The sequence below is a fragment of the Pagrus major genome, chromosome 23, assembly GCF_040436345.1.
Source record: "Pagrus major chromosome 23, Pma_NU_1.0".
Classification (NCBI taxonomy): Eukaryota; Metazoa; Chordata; class Actinopteri; order Spariformes; family Sparidae; genus Pagrus; species Pagrus major.
The window spans coordinates 4,463,138-4,487,498 of record NC_133237.1 but is presented as its reverse complement, the minus strand read 5'-3'; the positions used below and the strand labels follow the sequence as shown (position 1 = coordinate 4,487,498).

Sequence of the window (24,361 nt, the reverse complement as noted above, 5' to 3'; positions counted from 1 at the left end):
CACAAAGGCTCTGGAGGAGGAAGGAAGTGTCCTTTATTTGGGAATTATATTTGGGCAGCAGATTGATTGGATTTATCAGCTGAATTTAAAAATGCACACAGCTGTATCAACAATGTAGAGACGAAGGATAGAGTGCAGAGTGAGTGATGAGGAGGTGATGGTGGAGATATGAAGTAAACATGTTCTCCAGATAACATGTTTTACACACACACACACACACACACACACACACACACACACACACACACACACACACACACACACACACACACACACACTGACCAATCATGCCTTTCCATCAGTGTTTGGAACAACATTAAGGGGCCCTTAAATGGCTTACATGTACAAGTGGGGGGATCTAATGCACTGTAGAGAACACGAGGACATCTTTACTTGCTATTTAAAAATCCATTGTATAGTAGCAGTGGTATCTATGCTGCTGAAGCACCAGGGGTTAGTAAGAGCACTGGATAAAATGTCTTCTGCGTTGAATGAAAATGCAATCTGTTATGAATTTAACACAGTACATTGTGATGATACTGATAACATCATAAGGGGTATTTGGGGAAAAAAAGGAAAGTCTGGTAGTGTGTATGTGTTGTTTAGTAGTTGAGTTGTTTCTTCTATTTGTTCAATGCTTAGTACAAAGCACAACACTGTTTCAACCCAAACTTTGTTCCCTTGCCTCTATTTAGAAAGCACACGAGTTTGACAGTTCACCTGCACCTTTTACACTGCACAACCTTGGACCACAGCGCCATTTGGTGGTGGAGAGAATCTATTACATCCTTTGACTGTACCACTGTCACATTAAAGAGTCAAATACTGGAAACTTGACATATAAATACTGCACTGAGCACCAGGGATTTATACAGGATACAACCTAAAACGTGTTTCAAACCTTTTTTATAACCCTTTACCCATGACAGCTTAGAGGTTAAATAATCACCCAAACACTGAATCAGTCACATAAAGTGGTAAGCAGATTTGATTGCCCGGTACCTTTATTATCATCATTATCAAAAAGGTAATTAAAATTATTTACAGCACAGACATAGAGGTTATAAAGTACTTCACATTAGCCTTAAGAATAAAATGAAAAGGACATAAAAACAAAGAAATAAAAAGATGAAGATAATCTAAATACCAAATACCAAATTTTCTGTTTCCCTTCAATTTATCACACCCTGCTTGTCTGAGGAAACCATGTGTATACACGTAAACATGTGCACGTGTGAGGTGCACACCTCCTCACTGCATGGAAATTGTGCTGATATTGATTTTCATCTGTTTACATGTGATGAGGTTTAAACATCAGGATCATTGAACTACAGCTGGCCGGTTAGCAGATAATGAATACTGGAAAACTCCCAGACAAGATATAGAACAGCTCATAACCCACCCGCACACCACAATTTGTAATTTTTATACTTAAATGTCTGTACAGATTAAACAAACAAGATCAGTAATATTTGGTGAGTTTTTAGAGGTGCTTGGTGGGGGATTTTGCCACCTTTGGACATAAAAGGACGAGCTGTTTCCTGTCTTAGAAAACGCTCTGAGCTTCTATTAATCATCATCTGTAAGTCAACATTACACACTTAAGTGCATGTTAACACACTGACTGATGAGCCAGGCCACCCCAACCTGAATGCAGGGTAAAGGGGTTCCCTGAATGTGGAGTGGAAGGTGTGGAGGTGGGTCAATGTGTCAGAGGAGACTCCGTAGAAGGACAGAGTGCCAGCAGGCCAGTCCAGATACACCGCTACTCTTTTAGAGTAGTGAGGGGTCTTTACATCTGTTTCCCTGTCATTGTGAAACGCACAGTAACCATCGTCAGAGCAGAACAGACTCCAGGACTTTTCATTCCATCCGAGCCTGCAGTCATCTCCCTTCCCGCTCCTTCCGATCCCTTTGTAAGTTACCCCAATATAAACACCTCCTACTCTGTCCACCTCCCAGTAACAGCGACCAGTCAAGCCATTTGTACACAGCAGCTGTTTCCAGTAGTCAAATCTCTCTATGTGAAAAGGGCGTTGCTGAGTCTCCACCACCAATATTACTTGTTTCTTGTTCTTAGACAGTATAAGTTTTCTGTGTCCTGTGTTTGGGTCCATTGTGAGTTCACAGGCATCTGATGGAAAGAATAAGCTACATTTCAGAAGCAGTTTTGATTCAACAAACTTGTGTTCATTATCATAGGTTATCAATATGAAGCGAGGTACTTTAGATCTAAATGTAAGTAATAAAGGCGTTCATTAAGTCATTAAGTCCCTTTTCAGTGGGAGCGAATATGTTAAAGAAACAAACACTACATGGCTTTTCCAAATAGAAATTTAGTGTGTGATTCATTGTTAACACTTACACTTCAACAGACCAGATTTCAACCTCTGCTCTCCGCCATGGTCCATCCTGAAACAAAATACGACATTCATGAAGCATGAGCCTTTAATAATCTCAGTCAGAGCTCCAGCTGGACAGCATAACAGGAGAATGTGTGTTAGCTCATACCATACCTGAGAGTTTCCAGTCGCCACCTTGAATCATCCTGTCCAGCAGAGCGAAGAGTCTCTCCTGAGTCTTCTGGATGATTGTAGCTCAGGTCCAGCTCTCGCAGATGGGAGGTGTTGGAGCTCAGAGCTGAGGCCAAAGAAATACAGCCACCCTTTGTGACCTGGCAGCCCGACAAGCTACACGCACACACACACACACACACACACACACACACACACACACACACACACACACACACACACACACGCACACACACGCACACACACGCACATGGCTGATAATGTTTCAACTTGAGCCAAACACTTCTCAGCCTCAGCATATCTCCTTATAGTGTAATTTCCCAACACATATGATGCAAGTCATTAGTCAATTTAGGTACAGCTGAACAAGGTAGTAACAACTGAGAATTTTAGAGGAATGAAGAGGCAAATTCTATTGTAAGTATTTTGTATGTACTGGGTACCTATAGGAAACAGTATGGAACAGAGCTGAACGGTTGACAATAAATACTGACATCAACTTATATGCTACTAATAAATAAATGGATGAAGTGCAGTAAAACCAATCATTTGTCCCATTTCTCATCGAACGCAATAGAGTCCAGAAATGGATATAGACCTATAAAAAACCTGTACAAAAGGAAAATGCTGCAGTATTGTGTGTTTTTCTGCAGGGCATTAACCTGCATGAAAAACAGCATTTCAATGCAGATCCCTTGAACACAATGAGGAATTCTGACCTGAGAGCTTCTAGGCCGCATTGAGGGCTGCTTAGTCCAGTACAGAGCAGCTTCACTCCAGAATCCTGCAGGTCGTTGTTACTCAGATCTAGTTTTCTTAGATCAGAAGACTGGGAGCTGAGAGTTGAGGACAGAGCTTTACAGCTTCTCCATGACAGCTCACAGCCATTCAGCCTGAATGGACATAAAGGTATCTTGAAACAGTAACCCTCCCTCGTTATTTGCTTGTTGTGGCATCACAGTGAAAATTTGCAGCTCTCAGCTCTCAGAAGAAGTGGTTTCAAAACATTATGACACAGAAAAATGAAAAACTTTACCACAAACAAAATAAGAAAGAATAAGTAAGAAAAAAGGAGAAAAAAAAACGTTAATCAACAACTTTGATCTTACCAAAGACTTTCCAGTCTACAGTGAGGATTCTTCAGTCCAGCAGAAAGCAGATTTACTCCTGAATCCTGCAAGTCATTGTTACTCAGGTCCAGCTCTCTCAGACTAGAGGAGTAGCAGCTCAGCGCTGAGGACAGAACTTCACAGCTTGTCCATGTCAGCTTGCATACGCTCAGTCTTGATGGGCATAAAAAAATATAGACATATTAATTCTAGGTGACCAATATTTTAAGCCTTTTCTCTTAATTCTCTTAATTTGTGTTCTTTGTGTGCTGTTTTTCTTTCTGAAATAGAATCACTTCTGATCAACTCTTTATGGTCAGTAAAGCATAACAATAAAATAACAGACCCACAAGAAGCATACGTATAAGTCACTATAAACGTACACATGAATATACACCCCAAGTCATACATGTAGACATACATGCTAATGTACGTATATACACCTACAATACACACAGATATAGACCCTTGAAAGGGTAACACATATACTCGTACATGCTTACATACAAAAACAGTGCACATATATATTCGCAAGAAGGAACATAAAGCGATAACCAAAAATATAGGCTAAGCATCGACCATATCGCTGATGTGATTGAGCAGAGCCTATGATGAGACACATGCCCGATGCTACCGTTAGCAGAATCTTTTGTAATTTCATGAGAGATCATGTTGGTGCTGTTTTGGAGGTTTCAGAGAGTTAAATAAAACGTCTGTATGATAACTTTTTGTCTAGGCTGGGGAGGTAACGATCGGAGAGAGACGCAGGAAACGCTGCTGCACACTCCAACGCCACTCCTGGAAGTCCCCATCCTTTTGAATTGTTTAACTCAGTCAATCACTAAAACTACTGTATGCAAATTATATTTTACTCATCAATAAACAAAACTGTCTTTTTGGATTCTTAATTGAAAGTAAAGTGATCTACTGCCATAATGGGTGTAAACTGTATCAGATTGTATAACACAACAAGTATTTAAGTATTAGAGTAAGGTCACAAAATGTATCTCTTCATAAATCATTCTTTATTATTATCTTTTCCTGGATAGTACACAAAGTCTGCCCTTCAAACTGACTCAAAATGGATCAAGGAGTATAAACCTTTATAAAGTTTTTCCCATTTTCACTTTGGCAAATTAGCGCATTGACATAAGTGCAGCATTCATTCTTCTTTCCAGTACATGTTTTTTCTTACCTAAGAGCTTCCATTGTACAGTGTGGACTTCCCAGTCCGGCAGAAAGCTGCTTTACTCCTGAATCCTGCAAGTCGTTGTAGCTCAGGTCCAGCCCTCTTAGACGAGAAAACTGGGAGCTGAGAACTGATGCAAACTCCTTACAGCACCTCTCTGTGAGGCTCGTCTGTTTTAACCTAGCAAAGTAAAGAGACATTACTCTTTCAGGCCTTCTCCTTCTAAGTGAGCAGGAATGGTGTAATGGTGGAGGTAACTTCCTCAGCTTTAACTGTATACCATTCTACAAAACGGTAAATACAGCTACTACTCACAATGTGTTTTTTAATCACACAGTGATTCTGCTAATGAAAGTTATTTTGTTTGAAGAAAGCACGTAGAATACAGTTTAACTATAAATCATACGTATTGTACAAAAGCATCGTTAACATCTCACCTGAGAGTTTCCAGTGTACAGTGTGGAAGCTCCAGTCCAACAGAGAGCGACGTCACTCCAGAATCCTGCAAGTTATTGTTACTCAGGTCCAGATGCTTCAAATTTAAAGACTGTGAGCTGAAAACTGAGGACAGAGCTTCACAGCCTCTCCATGACAAGTCACAGCCACTGAGTCTGAAGAAGAAAGACATTCAGTAAGGACAATCCTACATACGTAACATGGGTAGTTGGATTGAAGACTGTTACTGATGAAGATACCTTTTATGGATGATTATCTTAATGTTATGAAGATTAACATGAAGGACATCAGTTACAATAACAGCCAGAACAGATAATGGAAAAATAAGAAAAAACATGACAAAATTATTGTTATTGATTTTGTTCCTTATTTATTTTATTTTATTTTCCTTTTTTCAGCCAGAGGTCACACTTAAATTGCAGTTCTATAATTATTACTATTTAAAATAAACATATTGTAGGAAGATGCCACCACAGTAACATTAGCTGCGTTTACATGGACTCTAATCCTACTGATGGATCCGAACCAATCCAGCCTGATTTGAATACAAGTTTGAAGGCATCCTACTAATGTTACAACACTAAAAGTTAAAATGGCAAAAGTGGTGTGGTACTCCCCCAGAACTGAGTAAACATACAGTGTAACACCTGCCATTTCAGCTATGGATGAAGGTTTAAATTCTTGCTGGATCCTGACCTGAGAGTTTCCAGCATACAGTGTGGACTCTTCAGTCCAGCAGAGAGGAGCTCCAATCCTGAATCCTGCACGTTGTTGTTACTCAGGTCCAGTTCTCTCAGACAGGAAGACATTGAGCTGAGAGCTGAGGCCAGAGCTTCACAGCTTCTCTCTGACAGCTCACATGCACTGAGCCTTGATACAAACACAAAAGCTGTTCAGACCTGATATTAACCTGCGGGCATTCACACCTGTACTTAGAGCTGTCCACTTGTGATCGCATCACTCAGATAAGATAATAATACCAGGTCTGAACATCCTCAAATAATCATTATTCCTAATAATGATAGTAACCATTCATGAAATCATAAATCCTTACCTGAAAGTTTTCAGTGTACACTGTGGACTTTCCAGTGGAGGACAAAGCAGTCTCACACCTGAATCCTGCAGGTGGTTGTTACTCAGGTCCAGCTCTTTCAGGCTTGGGAACTTGAGAAGTGATGAGAGCTCCTGACACGATTCCACTGTGAGACTTGTTTGAATCAGCCTGAGACAACAAAGAGCATGCAGTATTTTATTTTCCACAGGTTCAATCCTTTTAAAGGGAGTTTTGGCTTTACCCCAATATCAATGCCAAAGAGTTTCTACAGGCCAACTCCGTTCAGAGGAACATAGACCTGACCTTATCTGTCTTTTATCTTACCTGAGAGCTTCCAGTCTGCAGTTTGGACTTATGAGTGCAGGAGAGAGCAGCTTCACTCCTGAATCCTGCAGGTCGTTGTTACTCAGGTCCAGCTCTCTCAGGTTAGTGGACTGGGAGCTGAGAACTGAGGCCAGAGCTTCACAGCCAATCAGAGACAGCTTACAGTCACTGAGCCTGCAGAACAATTACAATAAAACATATTTATTTTTCTCACTTGCAGAAAATGCGACATTTATATATGTATAGTATGTCCACTTTGTACACTTACAAAGATTTATTAGAGGCTTTGATCACTGGCATCAGCCAAAGAAGGCCTTCCTCTGATGCAGAGTATTTCTTTAAGTCAAATACATCCAACTCATTCTCTGATGACAGTAAGATGAAGACCAGAGCTGACCACTGAGAAGGAGACAGTTTGTCTGAGGACAAACTTCCTGAACTGAGGTACTGTTGGATCTCCTCTTCCAGAGACTGATCATTCAGCTCATTCAGACAGTGGAACAGGTTGATGCATCGCTCTGGAGAGGGATTCTTCCTGATCTTCTTCTTGATGTACTGAACTATCTCCTGACTTTTCTCCAAGCTACTTCCTTTGTGGTTGAGTAGACCTTCAAAGACACTCTGATTAGCCTCCAGTGAAAGGCCCAGGAGAAAGCGGAGAAATAAATCCAGGTGTCCGTTTGGGCTCTGTAAAGCCTTATCTACTGCACTCTGGTAGACATGTGTTAGTCCAGATTTGCTTTTTAACAGCGTTAACCATGTGGAAATTGCTTGTGGTTCTGACAGGAGATTAACACCAGTGTTGATGATAGTCAGGAAGACATAAAAGGCAGCCAGAAATTCCTGAATGCTTTGATGGACAAAACAGAAAACCTTCTCTTTGTACAGCCCTGGCTCTTCTTTAAAGATCTGTGTGAACACACCCGAGTACACAGAGGCAGCTCTAATGTCAATGCCACACTCCACAAGATCTGCTTCGTAGAAGATCAGGTTTCCTTTCTGCAGCTGCTCAAAAGCCAGTTTCCCCAGGGACAGAATCATCTTGCTGGTCTCTGTGTTCCAGATTGGATCTGTCTCAGCTCTTCCATGATATTTGACATTTGCCAGTTTGGACTGAACTACCAGGAAGTGTGTGTACATCTCAGTCAGAGTCTTGGGCAGCTTTCCGCTCTTGGTAATTTTCAACACATCCTCCAGAACTGTCGCAGTGATCCAACAGAAGACTGGGATGTGGCACATGATGTGGAGGCTTCGTGATGTCTTGATGTGGGAGATGATCCTGCTGGCCTGCTCCTCCTCTCCGAATCTCCTCCTGAAGTACTCCTCCTTCTGCGGGTCTGTAAACCCTCTCACCTCTGTCACCATGTCAACACATTCAAGAGGGATCTGACCGGCTGCAGCGGGCCGTGTGGTTATCCAGAGGTGAGCGGAGGGAAGCAGTTTCCCCTTGATGAGATTTGTCAGCAGCACATTCACTGTGGTCGACACGGTAACATCAGTCACAATCGTGTCACTCTGGAAGTCCAAAGGAAGCTGACACTCATCCAGGCCGTCAAAGATGAACACAGTTTTGAACTTGTCAAAGCTGCAGATTCCTGCTTCTCTGATCTCAGTAAAGAAGAGATGAAGAAGTTCCACTAAGCTGTAGGTTTTTCCACTCAGCAAATTCATCTCTCTGAAAGTGAATGGAAACGTGAACTGCACGTCATTATTGGCTGTTCCCTCAGCCCAGTCCAGAGTGAATTTATGGGTTAGGACCGTTTTCCCAATGCCAGCCACTCCCTTTGTCACAACAGTTCTGCTTGGTTTATTGCTCCCAGGTAAAGGCTTGAAGATGTCTTCACATCTGATCGCTGTGTCCAGTGTTGTTGGTTTCCTGGATGCTGCTTCAATCTGTCTGATCTCATGCTGATTACTGAGCTCTCCACTCCCTCCCTCTGTGATGTAGAGCTCTGTGTAGATGTCTTTGAGAAGTGTAGGCTTTCCTTCTTTAGGAATCCCCTCAAACAAATACTGAAACTTCTCCTTCAGATGAGATTTGAGGTTGCGTTGGCACATTGCTGCAAGACTTTCTACAGACAAAAAGAAAGAATCAATTAGTTGATGCTATAGAAAACCTGAAGCATGTAAAAATGTAAGAGTGAATTTATACCATATATAATGTATACCTCCTACACCGTAGGAGGTAGTGTGGAGGAGAGACTTTGACATCCATATAGCCTCTAACTTTTGTCAGTTATATTGTGGGTGGAAACATGTTTTGTACAACCAATTACTAGATATGGCTTAACTGTACTGATATCATCAACCTCACATCCCTACACACATAATTTTGAAAGACTTCACTGATCTAACATCGTACTCCTGTAACACTGGTAGCCTCACAATGAAATGTAGGAGGTGGAATAAAAGATCAGTGATATTGCAGAGCTGTGAGTCGGTGTGTTTGTGTCATCATGGTGAAATGTGGGCCAGGAGAAACCTTTTATAGCAGATTTTACTACAGAAGCAGGGTTTTTGCCAAGTGCTTATGTGTGTGTGTCTGTGGACAGATTTTGTCAACGCGATAGTGTCACAACTGTGCACGATACAGTCACAAAACTTTACAGCTGTGTAGTTGCAATCAAAATGAAGGCCAGGTTACCCTTATGTTACCCTTTAGGAAACTAAATGTTACCGTTTAGGTGCAATAAGGGACAGTCATCACTTACTTATTCACTTGTTTTAATCTTTAAAGGGTATGAGAGAATCTAAATGTCACTGCCATAATTGAAACACCCCCTATATCAAACCAGCTGATCCTGCTGCTGTCAATATGGTCTTAGTCTTGCTCAGGCCTCTATTCCTGCTTGTCTCTTGGTGTGCCCGGTCACTTGTGGTCAGCAGAATTGCAGAAAATGTGTTGGTCGTACCCACATGAGCTGGCCTCTTAAGTTTACAGTAGTCCTTGGGCTTTTGCCCAAATTTCTGAGCAACATTAGCGCTACGTTAGAGGAGTTTTCCTAGCAACCTGAGTCTAAGTCCAATATTCCCTCTACTTTTTGCTCTGTTTGGGTTTTCTCCAACTCCTGAAAAAAATAGTAGTTTCTTTAGCTGGTAAATGCTCCACTAGTGTACATATTATTTATCTAGAAAACAACTATGTTGAGAGAAGTGAGAGTGAACCTTAACAGTAGGAGGACAAAAACCACATCTTGGACTGGGCTTTCGTTGTTGGTGAGAACTTCGTGACATAAGAGGCTGCATGACGGACCCTGAGTTGGCCTTTCTTACTGTTAGGCTAGTCAGTGCTATTAGTTGGCTAGCTACTTGCTTGCAACTTGCTTACACTTGCTTGATGCTGGCTGTGTTATCAAAGTTGTGGACTCACTTCTGATCATTTTTGATGAAAATGATATCATCATTTATCATCATTTTTGATAATGAATGCAAGTTTACAGCTGTCCATTTTTCCACCACTAGTGCAGCCTTTAAGTGAATTGCACTGAGAAACTGCACAGGCATAATGTTTCTTGAAGTGTGTGACAAATTATCGATGACAGCAGTATCTGTTCAGTGTTATTCTAATAGCTGAATTGCTGTGCCTAATGATAGTGCGCTACATTTATCATGGTTTTCACAGCTTAATGGAAGCCTTGTAGTGTCCTGGCGGGATGTATTGTGTCATCCTTTGCTTCCTTTTATGAACTGTCTACTGTACATAACCATTTAATAAAGATTTCCCTTTTGTATTTTTGTACTGTATACTGTGACTCAAGAGGCAAAGCTCTCCTGCTAGATAATATTTATCACATTTATCCACAATTGCTACAATATGTTAAACCTGTTAAGTCTCTTACTGTTGTTCAGAGTGTCAGCCAGCTCCTCCTGCTTCATGCTCCTTAGAAAGTACACAGTGATCTTCAGAAATGCCTCCCTGCTGCCCCTATTTTGCTCCTCTTCTTCACTCTGCACCATCTCCTCATCATCACACTGCCACTCTGAGCATTCAGGGTGATCCGCACTCAGAAACCTCTGGAACCTCTTCAGTTCACTCTTCACAAAAGAGACCATGTTCTGCTCAAGCAGCTTCAACAGAATGACATAAAAATTACATTTTTTAATCCAGATCCTAAGGGGAGAACATAACATCAGAGCATCTTTAACATTTGGTTCTACTTTAAAGCAAATTAATAAATTCTGCCTGCATTTTATTAGTTTTAACAAATAAGTCCAAATGCATTTATTAAACCTTCATTCACACTGTAGAGATCCCAGCAGGGTGCAAAGGGTAACGTGTCATTACTGCAAGAGACATGTGAATATCGAGAGTGAAATAATAACAACTTCTTCATAGATAGTGACTAGATATACAATAGTATATAATGATAATAACAGATGAGGAAATGAAATTGAAGGTGGTTATACGTTGTAGATGCTTGTTGGGGCCAAGACCACAATAAACCTACTAGACTAGAAGGGTACTTAGTAGAGAACATACCTCCCCCAACAGTTCCCTTTATTCCAATCAAGCCTCATTCAATAACAAATAAAACATTTAAATCTGCTAGATCTGGATTTTTATTTGGATCTGCATCAAACTGGAGTCATTCATAGATACCAGCCACACATTTTTCTTCAAGATCCATGCATTATTCCCTGAGAAAATAATAAAAATGTCAGAAATCTTGCAATGTTAAAGAGAGTAAGAACAAATTCCTGGATCTGTCCCTTTATACAGATCCACACCAAAAGTTAATGGGGTCTATTCTGGGCCGGGACCCATCCTCCATCCAAGTTTCCTGGAAGTCAGTTCAGCAGTTGTTGTGTAATCCTGATGACAAACCAACCAACCAACCAACCAACCAACCAACCAACCAACAAACCAACAAACCAACAAACCGACATGGGCGAAAACTTGACCTCCTTGGTGGAGGTAATTATAATTGTACCCACTGCATGGTCCCATTCTATAGATGGGTCACTGTCTTTGCACATATGCAAGGCATAGAAAACAAGCTATCTCAGTTGAGTGTTATTAGCTGTTTGCATGTAATAATCTGGTCAGAGCTCCGGCTTTTAATAAGGTGGCACATACTTCTGTATAGAAACTGTCTACACTGTTACTGTGTGCCTATGGCTGTTTAAAGGATAATGGAAAGGTTTATCAGGCTCTGTGATTAATTCTTTGGTGATTAGTTTGAGTTTCAGAGTGTGAATATACAAATCACTGTTGAAAAATAAATGTAATTTATGATGTGACAATGCTATGGTTAAGGTTTGGTTAGATTTAGGCACAAAAAAATACTTGGTTAGGTTTAGAGAAAGACTAGGCCTACTATTTTGTTAAATCTGCAATAACACTTTTTGGCCACTTGGGGGCAGCGGAAACAAATTATGAACGCTGACATTTCAACACACATTGTTAATATGTCAAACTATTTAAAAAACACTTTTTTCCAACAATTCTCCTACATTATTGTTAATTTGGGACATGTTTTTGACGAATGTCCGATATTTAATATAATATATTTATATGTTTGATAGATACAGGGCCATATCCATGTGTCATACATTGAAAGTGTTGTTGTAGAGTGCATTTAATTTGTATATCAAGTACAGGTGATGCACATTTACACACCATAAATATGGAGTCAAGGTCCTCTTGACGCTTCTGGACAGGCTCATCACAAGCAATCTCTGAACCCTCAAGATGAACTCTGTCAAGACATTATTAAAATCAACATACTGTAAGACAAACCGACACAGAGGTTGCAGTGTTCTCTCTCATGGTAAATCTATTTAGAAATCTCAGGTGAACATCTCAGTTAATGCTCATTAAAGGGTGTGATGCTCTAATTATGTGAAGGAAAACAACTTAGTATGACATGACTGACATGACACAGGATGGAAACATGGCCAAACTCTTGAGGAGGGCAAAGAATTACCAGAATTTCACAGTGGATGACGAATGATGAATCCAGGTTAGAGATTTATGTCAGGAACAGAAGGTTATATGTAAGGAGATGAATGATATTATAGTGTTTCAAACCCACAGTGAAACATGGCGGTGGGAATATTCAAGTCTGGGGCTGTTTTGCCTCCTTTGGAGTTGGACACCTGCACAGAACTGACTCCACCCTGAGCAAGGAGACATACTTCTCCATTCTTCAGAGACATGCTCCGCCCTCTGGTTTGAATCTTTGTGGAGAAGGATTCATACTGCAACAGGATAATGAACCTAAACACACCTCAAAGATTTTGCAAGAACTACTTGAAGACCAAAACGGACCAAGGAGTCCTGACTGTCATGGACTTTTCCCCTCACAGTCACCTGACCTCAACCCCACTGAACATTTACAGAGGTACTTGGACACAAGAAAAGCCAAGCGTGCTGTTGTCCATGCCATCTCGAGTGCATACCAAGCCATAACTAAGATAAGAGAACTTTTCACGCAAATTGTTAAGCTGATATTATCAAAAAAAAAACAAACAGAATGACATTGCAACATCTGCATCATATGTGGACTTACTTTGCCTTAGAGAAAGGCATTGGAAAAGCAAGCGGAGGTTCCATAGACTGGTCACTCCTCATGGACAGACAGCTGGTCATGGAGGAGTCAGCCTTCTCTTGCTGTGCTGGGCTTTACCAGAAAACAGACAGAAGTTTGTCAGTGTATAATGGTGACAGAGTTATTTCAGTGCTGATGCGATAGACAACTCTGACAATCACACTTTCTGGGGGACCCCCCCTCTCTAGTGCTCCCTAGACCATCTCATGGTACGTGTCAGGGGCATCATTTCCAGCAAGAGCGTGCAACGCTTCCTTGCTTTGTACACCTTCAGTTTAGCCCCCTGGCTAACTTGAATAGGGACAAAATAATTGAATCATGCGGCCCTTTCTATACTTTCCTAATGTTATTGGACCTAATGGATCGTATTATGACAGTGATTCAAGTCATTTCGCAGGGGTTGTGACACTCAAAAAAATGTATCCACCATTTAACAGCCACTTCCTTTATAATGTAAGCTAATGGGAAAGAATACTTTTAGGACCCCAGTACATCACATGATGTAATCCCATGGTTTGGCTGATATAAGATTGGTACTCGTCCTGGGGCTAGCTGGAGACATGGTTAGCGTTGTTGGCTCAGGCCTGTGGGACCTGACTAATCAAAACAGACTGGGCTTTTCAGGAGGGGGGCTTAAAGAGAAAGGAGCTATAACAGAGCATAGGTGGAGCAGCACTGGACATTATCAGAAAGCTAATGCATTTTTTTTACATAAGAGCATGTCAACCTATTCTAGTTGTAACCTAAATAAAAGTAGGAACGTGAAAATGAGCATTATATGTACCATTTAAGTTTAGTTTAAAGCTAATACTAATAGGTTGACTTACTCTGCCTTTGAAAAATGCTTAGGAAAAGCCAGCGGAGGTGCCATAGACTGGTCACTCTTCATGGACAGACAGCTGGATGTGGGAGAGTCAGCTCTGTCTTGCTGCGCTGGGCTTAAACACAAAACAGACAGAAGTTTGTCATTGTATAATGGTGATGGCGTGACGTCAGTGTTGAACTCTGACAGTATGACCTAGACACACAGATATCTTCAGCTCACCCTTGGGTTTGATGATGTCAGAAATTAGTTCAGAAAAGTTTGCAATTGTGAAATAATATATGTGTATTGAGTTAAAGAAACTAAGATTAGAATTTTGTTCAGTCGCAGGGAACAAGATGAAATCGTCTAGTTTCCAAAAAGAACAAGCCATTTCGAGCTGTAACTTGCAAATTTCCTGAACCCAATGAAAAGCTCAAAAGGTAACACACCAAGGTAGAACACCTAGAAATAAACCACTGAATTTATTTTTACAGCCAGTAGAACGTGTGGAAATAAGCTATTTTCAAAAAATGATTAAATGATGAAGGTGAATGAATGAAAAAATATTATTAATTGCTACTAATTTCATAACTGTCAATATTCTGCAACAACTATTTCAATTAGCATTATATGTCTCCTGTAAGTTTATAGTTAATATTAATAATTCCTAAGTTTGACTTACTTTGCCTCAGAAGAATGCTTATTAAAAGCCAGTGGAGGTTCCATAGACTGGTCACTCTTCATAGACAGACAGCTGGATGTGGGGGAGTCAGCTCTGTCGTGCTGCGCTGGGCTTTACCACAAAACAGAATACAGACAGTTTGTCAGTGTATATTGATGGTGGCGTAATTTTAGCACTAAACTCTGACAGTATGTCTGTGTTTGTATCTTCAACTCACCTCTTGGTCTGACTGTCATATCTTCTGCTTAAGGTGAAGTTGGAGGGAGGAACTCCCCCCTCTCTCTCTTCCCCAGACCAGCTCATGGTAAATCACAGACCTTTTAAAATGTTAACTTGTGAGTGTTACAAACTAACAGCATGATTTAAATTGGATCAAAATGACTGTAAATACTCCCTAGTTTTAAACCATGTTCGGATAACAATGATCTCTTTCGTGGCACTTTCTTTTAAATTAAGTCACAAAAAACCAAGACAATGCAGTACTAGACTACATCTTCATCTAAACTTATACATGTGTCCAAATCAAGTTAAAGAAACATTTTACCATGTGGCTAAGCAGCATGTTGCGTAGAAGTTATTGTCTTCCGATGTGTCAGTCTCCACTGTTGCCTAATGGGGTTAAGGTTATTCATTTTAATCCCTGAGCCATGACGGTTTTGTTTCTAGTTTACAAGTTCGACTCGTCTAACTTGTTTTACTAGCTGCAGAAACCAAACCATCTATCAGTTTGTCCCACATTTTGCACTGTCCTTGTGTAAGCAGCAGGTTGTGTAGAAGTTATTGTCTTCCAATTTGTCAGTCTCCACTGCTGCCACCTGGGATTAAGGTTATTAATTTTAATCCCTGAGCCACGATGGTTTTGTTTCTAGTTTACAAGTTCGACTCGTCTAACTTGTTTCTAACTGCAGAAGCCAAACCGTCTATCAGTTTGTCCCACATTTTGCACTGTTCATGTAAGCAGCAGGTTGGGTCTGTATTATTTTTCCTTTAATACACTGTAAAAAACATTTGCCTGATTCTGACAGCAACATATTGTTTCCCCCCTTTAAAATGGTACTGTACTGTAGAAAACACTGCATTGTGGGCAATATTTAGGGAAAGCATGCTGTTGTAGTAACAACTATGTAAAAAAGAATTGTTAGATGAATCAATAAAAAGGGTTAGGGATATCCCTCTCTCACAACAGCACTCGCTAACAAGGTGTCAGCTAATTTGAGGTGTAATGTTAAAGTAATCCTACGTAGTGTCGAGTGTGAGGTGCTACCATTATCAAATGTGGAATCTCCTCAACCTGATTTTATATTTATTTACATCACAAATACTCTGTTTGCTTTATTTATTATCAGATTATATGTCATTTTCTAGCCGCGTACTGTGTGTGACTGTCAGTGCAAAAGGGAAGAGAGAAGGATGGTGAAAGTGTACTGACAGTGAAGATTACAGTGTTACAGTGGCAGAAATTGTTTGGTTGAGGTCATTCACAATAGAATTTTACATGTATGGGGGCTGAGCACCCTTAAAGGTCCTTTAAACCTCTTAGCCTCTTAGCTTTACCGACAGCTGACTCATTTTGAAATAAGAGAGGGGTTTTAAATATACTCTTACAATACATAGGCTGCATACTGTAACATGTTGTTAAAACACTGAAGATAAAGCTGCATGTGTCAGGCAGAAGGGACGCCTCGCTGATGATTGATGTAGAAGACACAAAACAAATCAACAGCAGCTCTTTAAAAGCAAACTGGCTGCTTCACTTACAAACTTGGACAAGCAAGAAAAGTTGTATTTGTGCACCTGTGTTTGCATTGTAATGTACAAGAATAGAGGTTTTTAGGATGTGGACTAACCAAGGTGTTTATGGAACGTAACACTGTCTCAGAATACTGCTGGGGCTGTATAAGTTCAATAAATCATGACAGAGTAACTAACGTTAGCCTCAATCTCTTACAGTAGCATCTGAAACCATGTCATGCTCAGTTAGTCAATGTGCAGCTTATAAGAGCAGATAAACACAGAGAGGGTAGCCTACAAACACAAACCACCGTAAACTAAACTCTTTTATAAAGAATACCACCTGGCAGCCTGTGCACACTGCTTCATTGTGTAAAGAAATCCAAAGCATGACAGGCCTGCCCTGCCTAGATATGGCTGCTAAGCTTTGATAGGACAACTGCTGTTTCAGCAGAAGGGTTTCATTTCTATCTTTGTTTATTTCTGATGATTACAATAGCTTTTATGTGTCCATTCTAATTAAATCAAAGGCACACACTGGGGGGTTGCTGCCACATTATATACATTATTTTCTGTGACTATTTTTAGCTGGTTAGGGAGTCTTACCCTGTTAAATCAGCTACAGGGAACTTTTGCCAAAAGGGGTGTGAGCTCCACCATCTCGGTGGCAAGGCCAACATATTTACGAGTAACCAGTTATGATATTACAACATTAATCTTAAGTTTTGGGGCCGGATCATCAATAATAGCCAGTCAGTCTTAACTGTACTCAAACCAGCTCAAAGTGTCCTTGCTGTGCTATCAGAGCATCGTGGTGCTTGTGGGAGCTCAGGAAGAAGTCTTTTCCCCTCTGCAGGTCCTGGTCTGACAAGAAGCGCTCCACCAGAGTCCGCTGGATGTCTCTACGCTCGCAGACCTTATAGTGAACCCCATGGCTCATGTTTCTCAGAGGCTCCACTATCAGCAGGGCTGGAAACACTTTAACCTGTTGGCAGAGGGAGGAATTATGGGCTGATGCTCATGTTTTACTTCCATGGTCACAAGTATGAAATTAACTGCAAGTATTCTGCAGATCTTCAAACAAACCTTAAAGGTAAAACACCCAAGAATTTTGGTTTAATACATTTAAAAAAAACAACTGAAATTGTCAAAAGAATGTGAAGAAATAACCGTTTCAATATACTGAAGACGTCTATGTATTGTGTTGTAGAGATACAGTTTCTATTGAAGAAAGCATGCTAGCCAGCCTCAAGTCCAATAGTAAACACCACCAACACTCCCCCGGTGGTGGTTGACTGAGCTTATTAGCTAACGTCAGCTACAGGTGGCTGCTAGCATACAGTCAGCAGTTACCTTAGAGAATGAATTTGACAGGTGGCCGGTTCTTACGAATTCCACTTAAAGTGAAATATTAATGTAAATTTTGATGTTGTTGTCAGAAAACTACTGCAGTCTAATACAACAGTCCTGCGATAAATCAACCATTATGAAAATGATAATGTTCACTTATTGTTCAAACTGATTCTTTTCATGCTCATTTTGGAGGATGTAGTTTGTGGTGCTGCTGAATTATATTTCATTGTACTGAAATATTTTTCCACATTGTCCATTCATACATCAATGGATATGATACCTGAGGATGGACTATTGTAAAAGCCAGGTTAATGCTTATAATATAGGCAGTAGGCTGCTGACCTCTGGTGGTCTTTTTGGGGAAATGAATGTTTCGTGTGAGAAATTATCTAATGGTGTTTGCAACTGTGCTCTTGTCTAGTGGGAAGTAGATCTCTGCACAGCAAACTGCAATAGAATCATTTTCACCTAGTTGCAAGAGGAAAGCAGTACCATTTTGTGCAGATACTCTCTGTAGATCATGAGAAGAGGGTCAACACGTTGCAGGTAATATAGACTTAAGACTTTTTTTTTTGTTTGGAAATGTAGGTGAATTTGAGCCATACAGCAGGATAAAAAAGAATTTAGGGAGATATATTGGCAGAAATGGAATATGATATTAAAAATCATTAGTTTTCATTTGTGTATGATCATCTGAAACTAAGAATTGTTGTGTTTTTGTTATCTTAGAATGAGCCTTTTATATCTACGGTGGGGGCAGGTCCTCTTCAGCAGAGTCTGCCATGTTGCACCACCATGTTTCTATAGTAGCCCAGAATGGACAAACCAAACACTGGCTCAGGAGAAGGCCTTTCATGTTGTTTGTGATTTTAGCAGCCACAGTAAGGGAGGGTAAGATGAGGGGTGTTCAGTTGGTTGCAATCTGCAACCACACCACTAGATATCACAAAGTCCTACACACTTGACCTTTAAAACAAGGATTATCACATTTTTTCACTCTTGATTAACTGATCAATTATTCCAGTGCTGAATGTGCTACTTATGATTTAATGGATGGTAACAGTGACATCCATTCTGTTAGTAGTGACACCATTACCAGCACCAACCTCTCCTTGTCTCATCATTGGCTTTGAGTCCCAAAAGGTAATAATTGTCAAGTGTGTTGATGTATAGACTCCAGATGTGGGTGTAAGTTGGGTTGTGTGCATGCATATAAGAAAACCCACAAGAGGATGTTTTTGCGCCTTTAGCCAGAAGCGTTACATGTTGATGGTTGAAGCGCCCACTTGCAAGTGCTGAATAAAGGAATGACAACTCTCTCCCATGTTTGGTCCTCCGTTCACAAGAAATTGCCACGACACAAGGCCTGATTTAATACACACACTCCTAGAACATTACAAAATCCATGACATGATGGATTCAATGTGAATACAATTAAATGTTTACTGTACAATAAGTTCACATTAAATACGTGTGTATACATTATAACATATGCAATACTGATTATACTAGCTGAACTGTGAAAATAATTCTGGTGAGTTTGAAAGACGATTAATAAAACTACAGCACTCCAAGGAGCTTTTAACTAGTTATGAAACAGTCTCAGCCTATATACTTATTCCTCTACACGTATGTCCTCCATAAGCAAATGGTGGTCTTAATAATCTTAAGACGCAAGCTTGTGACCGGAGGCCCAAATCCCCGGACCAGCAGGATACATCTGGGTGGGGAATGTGAAAGGCAACTGCTTGGAAGCTGCTCAGTCTTGCCCACAGATCACAGTCTGATCTGTGTGGCCGCACATACGCTGTGACAGGAGATTAGAAACACCTGTCCACTCTGGGAGGAGGGCGGTGATTGGTTGGTGCTGGCAGCACGGACCAGCTCCGTGGCGTGGACTGCCCCTACGAAGCCACCTACGTGGACACATATCGCTACATCGATGTCCCAGCCCCGGTCAGATTCAGGAACTCCATCTGTATCTTTGAGCACAACATGGGTCAGCCCCTGCGGAGGCACTTCTCGGACTTTTTCCACAGCAGTTACGGGGGGATGGTGAACAGCGCCCTGGTGTTCAGGACGATCAAAGCTATCGGTAACTACGACTACATGTGGGACTTCATCTTCTACCAGAGCGGATCAGTGGAGGCCAAGGTGCACGCCACCGGCTACATCTCCTCCTCTTACCTGGTGGATGGCAGTATGAAGCACGGACACCAGGTGGCGGAGAAGGTGCTGGGGAACATCCACACCCACTTCATCAACTTCAAAGTGGACCTGGATGTGTTGGGTGAGTATAATACTACCCCCTTTATAGCTCTGAACCAAAACAGGAAGACTTTATAATAAGGGTACACATCATATACTTCAGTAATGATTAATGCATGGCTCATTATAATGTAATACATGAATTAATGCAGGGTATGTAATGACGTCATGTTGCTCACTATGAATAATGATCAAGTCACTATGACTTCAGATCTCTTAATAGATCATCAGTTAAGGACATTAAAGGAGCACTCTGTAGTTTTGGGGCAGACATGTTAAGAAGAAGAGAAAGATGTTCATTGGCTGATTTTTTTCTGCATAAACAAACTAAAAAAACAAACTGTCTTTGTTTTCATGACTGAATAAACAAACTGACTAAACAAACTGACCTTAAAAGGACAACACAGTTTATACTGTTTTACTTTGTCTATATGTGGCGGACCCTGCCACCTTTTAAGCTTCAAACGGTGTTCTGGGACCTTATGGAAAATTTCTGAGTTTAGATTTCTTCTCCAAAACTACACAGAGCTCCTTCAGTTTACAGTCACAGTCACTACACTAAACTGTGACACCACCAATCACATTAGTGCATTACAAGTATCTTCTAATTTACAAAAGTAATGTTTTCACACAGCAGCTTTAAGACAGAGGACTTCCTGAATGATGCAACCATCAAAAACATGACTGCCGCACCCATTTCTCTCATAATTAGACATCAAAGTTAACAGCACTTCCTCAATACATGTCTGATTACCTGGGCTCGCTGTATTCTTCGTTTGCAGAACTTAGCTCAGGGTGAAACGTGGTTTGTAATTGTTGTGGCAGATTTTACACACAGTGTGTGTCTCGTCCACTTTGTGCTTCCCAGCAAGTTCATGAAATCAAAAACTTGCCTGCATTCACAATACTCTGTGTGTTATTTATCACTCTGTGCTGATATCTGCCTCCCTCCACCATATCTCCTAACATGGTGTCTCATTCACCTGGTTTCAAGCAGTGGCAGGCAACTATTCTCAGTGAAAAAGCTCTAAAAACTCTCTGTACACTACCTGCTCAGTACCAGATAGCAGGCAGACACAAGCCCCTTTCACAATGAGACTCGGCATTAATGCCGCAATGAAGGCTCGCCTTTACGCCACCATTGTTTGTTCACACTGAACCAAAACCAAAAGAGGTGTGATGGTACACATCATGGCGTAGAGATCAGTGTGGTTTTTTTATGCATTTCCTCCGGTTTCCACCTGTAAATCTAAACATGTCTCAGCAGACTGTTTCTGATCATATGGATGCAGTTATGATGTGTTGTGATTGAGATCCTGACCCACCAAACATCCTGGGAAAGTTACGTATTTCGCTCTAAATTACATAATTACATAATCACCATCAGTAAACAGTGGACCCTGTCTGGCTCTCACTCGCGAAGAGGGATGCTGTTTCCTGGGGGAAAGTTCACTGAAGTCTTGGTCGGGAGGGCTGATCGTCACGGTGATTTTTCAATACAAGTTTCCAGAGACAGTAACTACAACAACACAATAGTGGAAGGAGACAAAGACATGTGAATTTAAGTTTTTTGCTCTGAATCGAATCACATAATTGGACGCTGTTTTTCAGGCAGAAATATGATGAGAGTTACTAGTGAACAAGATTTACCTTAACATTACAGAGAAAAATGTTGTTAGTATGGACATAAACCTTTATATAATGAGCTACATATTTGTTTACAGAGTTTGAATGTAAAAATACACATAAATCTAAAACTAATATGATTTACCTTAAAATTACAGAGAAAAGTGTTAAGATTGTTAGTATGGACATAAACTTTGATATACCAGGCTACATATTTAATTACATATAATTACTGTCATTTTACGTGAATGTGTATGTAATTTAAGAAAACAGAAAAGATAACGTAATATTAATATAGTATTTTTCTGTAAAAAAAATGAGAAATAAATGTAGTTTGTCATTACTGTCACAATACTTAAAATAACAGGCGGATTGTTGATTTACAGATGATGTCTGTAATTTCACAGTTTTGTACACTATTTTTAAAGAACAGAAAAACTACTATAAAAAAATAGTCATATACTGTAAAATTATGATTTTTTTTACAGTGCAGGACAGACAGGATGACAGACACTTTTTCACATATGGATGCGGTGTTTGCTACCACATTTTGTCTGGCCTTGTAATGTTACTTTGTGGGTTAACGTGTGGGACATTTCTCTTTTATCTGACGCGAAAACGACCAAGTATATTAATCATTCACAATTTCTCACCACTGCTTCAGTCAACAAAGTAACTCTTGAATCTTGTGGGACTAATATTACTGACGCTTCTGCAGGAAGCTGCTCTGCGTTACGACACTAAGAGCCCTCGCTACCTCCACATCGCCAGCAAACAGGTCAATAAATGGGGTCACCAGCGCTCCTACAGGCTGCAGGTGTTCAGCTTCACTGGGGATCACCTACCAGAGAGCCAGGCTGAGGAGAAGGCCATGTCGTGGGCCAGGTGAGAATTCATCTCACAACGCTATGTGTTTGAGCACTGGGGAGAGGTCTGGCTGCACCAGTTCTCATTCTAATAAAGGAGGAAAAACACTCTGGCTTGATTGTTATTCTTAAACCAATCTCAATTGTCCTGGGTGGCACAAAGCTCTGGATGCAGCAAATCCCTGCAAAAGAAACCTAGCTAGCTCACTTTTCTTAATGATTAAAAGCTGTGTTTGAAAAAATGTGCTGTGCTCTATAGAGCATCTATGGATATGACCTTCTGGATGCTCAATTTAAACTTAGGCTAATTTTTTAATAAATAATTCTAGTCAGTCAGTACTTGTTAAGCTGCATGAACTGAAGGTAACAATGAAAGGACGAGACCTCCTGTGGACATGGAAGTCCTGGAGCCAGACTGTGTTTGTGTTTCGATGTGGACATTTTGTCTCAAAGTCCTTTGGAGGCAGGAAGACACATACTGTACGCTGCCTGATGGCAGAATGTGTGTCCTAAATTTGATCATGATTAAGTATTGGACCACTGTCATTTTCTACTTATATGCTGTCATGGACCACATATTATAAAAACATGACATGAGATTTCACCTACCATTACAAAAAGATGTCACATTGCTATATGTCATCCTAAGAACTGGTTACAACAGTATGTTGAAATTAGGGTGTGACATGTGACTCTAACTTCTCATTTGAAACAGAAAGAAACATAAAGTTGCAACAAATCCTTGGTTTGCAGAAACACACATTGTTAACATGTATTCTGATGATTGGGTTGGGTTCTTGTCTGATGCTCGGGTTACAATCCCCAAAGAGCCACACGCTTCAACCATGGCCCGGCTGCTGATCCAATGCTATCTCTATCTGAGCTTCTTCTCTCTGTCTCCAGGTATAAGGTTGCCATCACCAAGCATAAGGACTTAGAGCAGATGAGCAGCAGTCTGTACAGTCAGAACAACATCTGGAATCCAGCTGTCGACTTCAGCAAGTACATTGAAGACAACGAGAGCATTGAAGACGAGGTGAGTTGAGATGCCATCTGCATGTAAAACGACCGATGATACAATCGCTCATGTCAGTTTGAAATGACATAACTTAGCTGAGGTACTGTGCATGATGTGTATGATAACATGCTTGCAGGACCTGGTTGCCTGGGTGACCACCGGCTTCCTCCATATCCCCCATGCCGAGGACATCCCAAACACAGTAACCGTGGGCAACGGGGATGGAGTCCTGCTGCGGCCACACAACTACTTTAATGAAGACCCGTCCATCCACTCTGCTGACGGGGTGTACATTAAACCAGGCGCAGAGGACAGCTGTGACAGCAACAGGATGGCCTGCCTTGCTCAGGATGATACCAACCAACGTTGGTATCGATATTGATCGATACCAGTGTAATGAGATCGATACTTTAGCTTCAGTGTCTCTCCTGTATGCACTGCTGTGGTTTCATCAAAGAGGCGACCTGGCTGTCTGTGTAAGTGCCACTGCTTTCAAGCGCTGCTCCTGTCACAGCGCGATGCAGGCACACTTTACTCCTCCTCCCCCCTATTGTGATTTGATGTTGTACCGTCACATGACTCAGAGTGCCGTGTGGCTATATTTTCAGGCTGAAAATGAAACGACGGCAAGCTGTATAATTTGTAAAAAGGCTAAAAAGATAGTGGTAACAACAAATTTATACAAGCATATGAAAAATCATGCGAATGAAAACACCGAGCTACAGAAACGGAGAGAGGAGGAGAGAAATCCCCCATTTCAGTCTGGCAGAGAATATTCAGGTAGATAATAGTGGT

The 24,361-nt window shown here is 40.8% G+C and overlaps 2 protein-coding genes and 1 long non-coding RNA gene across 3 annotated transcripts; 1 reads left to right on the top strand and 2 right to left on the bottom strand.

Annotated features, from left to right (window-relative positions):
• Positions 1 to 1,601: 1,601 nt before the first annotated feature.
• LOC141019206 (uncharacterized) lies at positions 1,602 to 15,007 on the bottom strand. Its single transcript, XM_073494059.1, has 18 exons — positions 14,922 to 15,007; positions 14,705 to 14,815; positions 14,045 to 14,155; positions 13,179 to 13,289; positions 13,015 to 13,078; positions 12,805 to 12,867; positions 10,506 to 10,734; positions 6,935 to 8,738; positions 6,667 to 6,840; positions 6,343 to 6,510; positions 5,985 to 6,158; positions 5,270 to 5,443; positions 4,839 to 5,012; positions 3,644 to 3,817; positions 3,254 to 3,427; positions 2,517 to 2,690; positions 2,366 to 2,412; positions 1,602 to 2,134 (listed from the first exon to the last, which is right to left on the bottom strand). The coding sequence occupies exons 1-18, from the start codon at positions 15,005 to 15,007 to the stop codon at positions 1,602 to 1,604; spliced, it is 4,545 nt and encodes a 1,514-aa protein (XP_073350160.1).
• A 1,887-nt stretch (positions 15,008 to 16,894) lies between these two features.
• Positions 16,895 to 18,354, bottom strand: LOC141019392 (uncharacterized). The gene is made up of 2 exons (XR_012180772.1): positions 18,281 to 18,354; positions 16,895 to 17,420 (listed from the first exon to the last, which is right to left on the bottom strand). It is a non-coding gene; the product is annotated as an uncharacterized lncRNA (long non-coding RNA).
• A 1,333-nt stretch (positions 18,355 to 19,687) lies between these two features.
• LOC141019204 (amine oxidase [copper-containing] 3-like) lies at positions 19,688 to 23,948 on the top strand. Its single transcript, XM_073494058.1, has 5 exons — positions 19,688 to 20,078; positions 21,114 to 21,199; positions 22,401 to 22,567; positions 23,452 to 23,584; positions 23,703 to 23,948. Exons 1-5 carry the CDS (start codon positions 19,784 to 19,786, stop codon positions 23,946 to 23,948), a joined length of 927 nt encoding a protein of 308 aa, XP_073350159.1. The 5' UTR covers positions 19,688 to 19,783.
• The last annotated feature ends 413 nt before the right edge of the window (positions 23,949 to 24,361 follow it).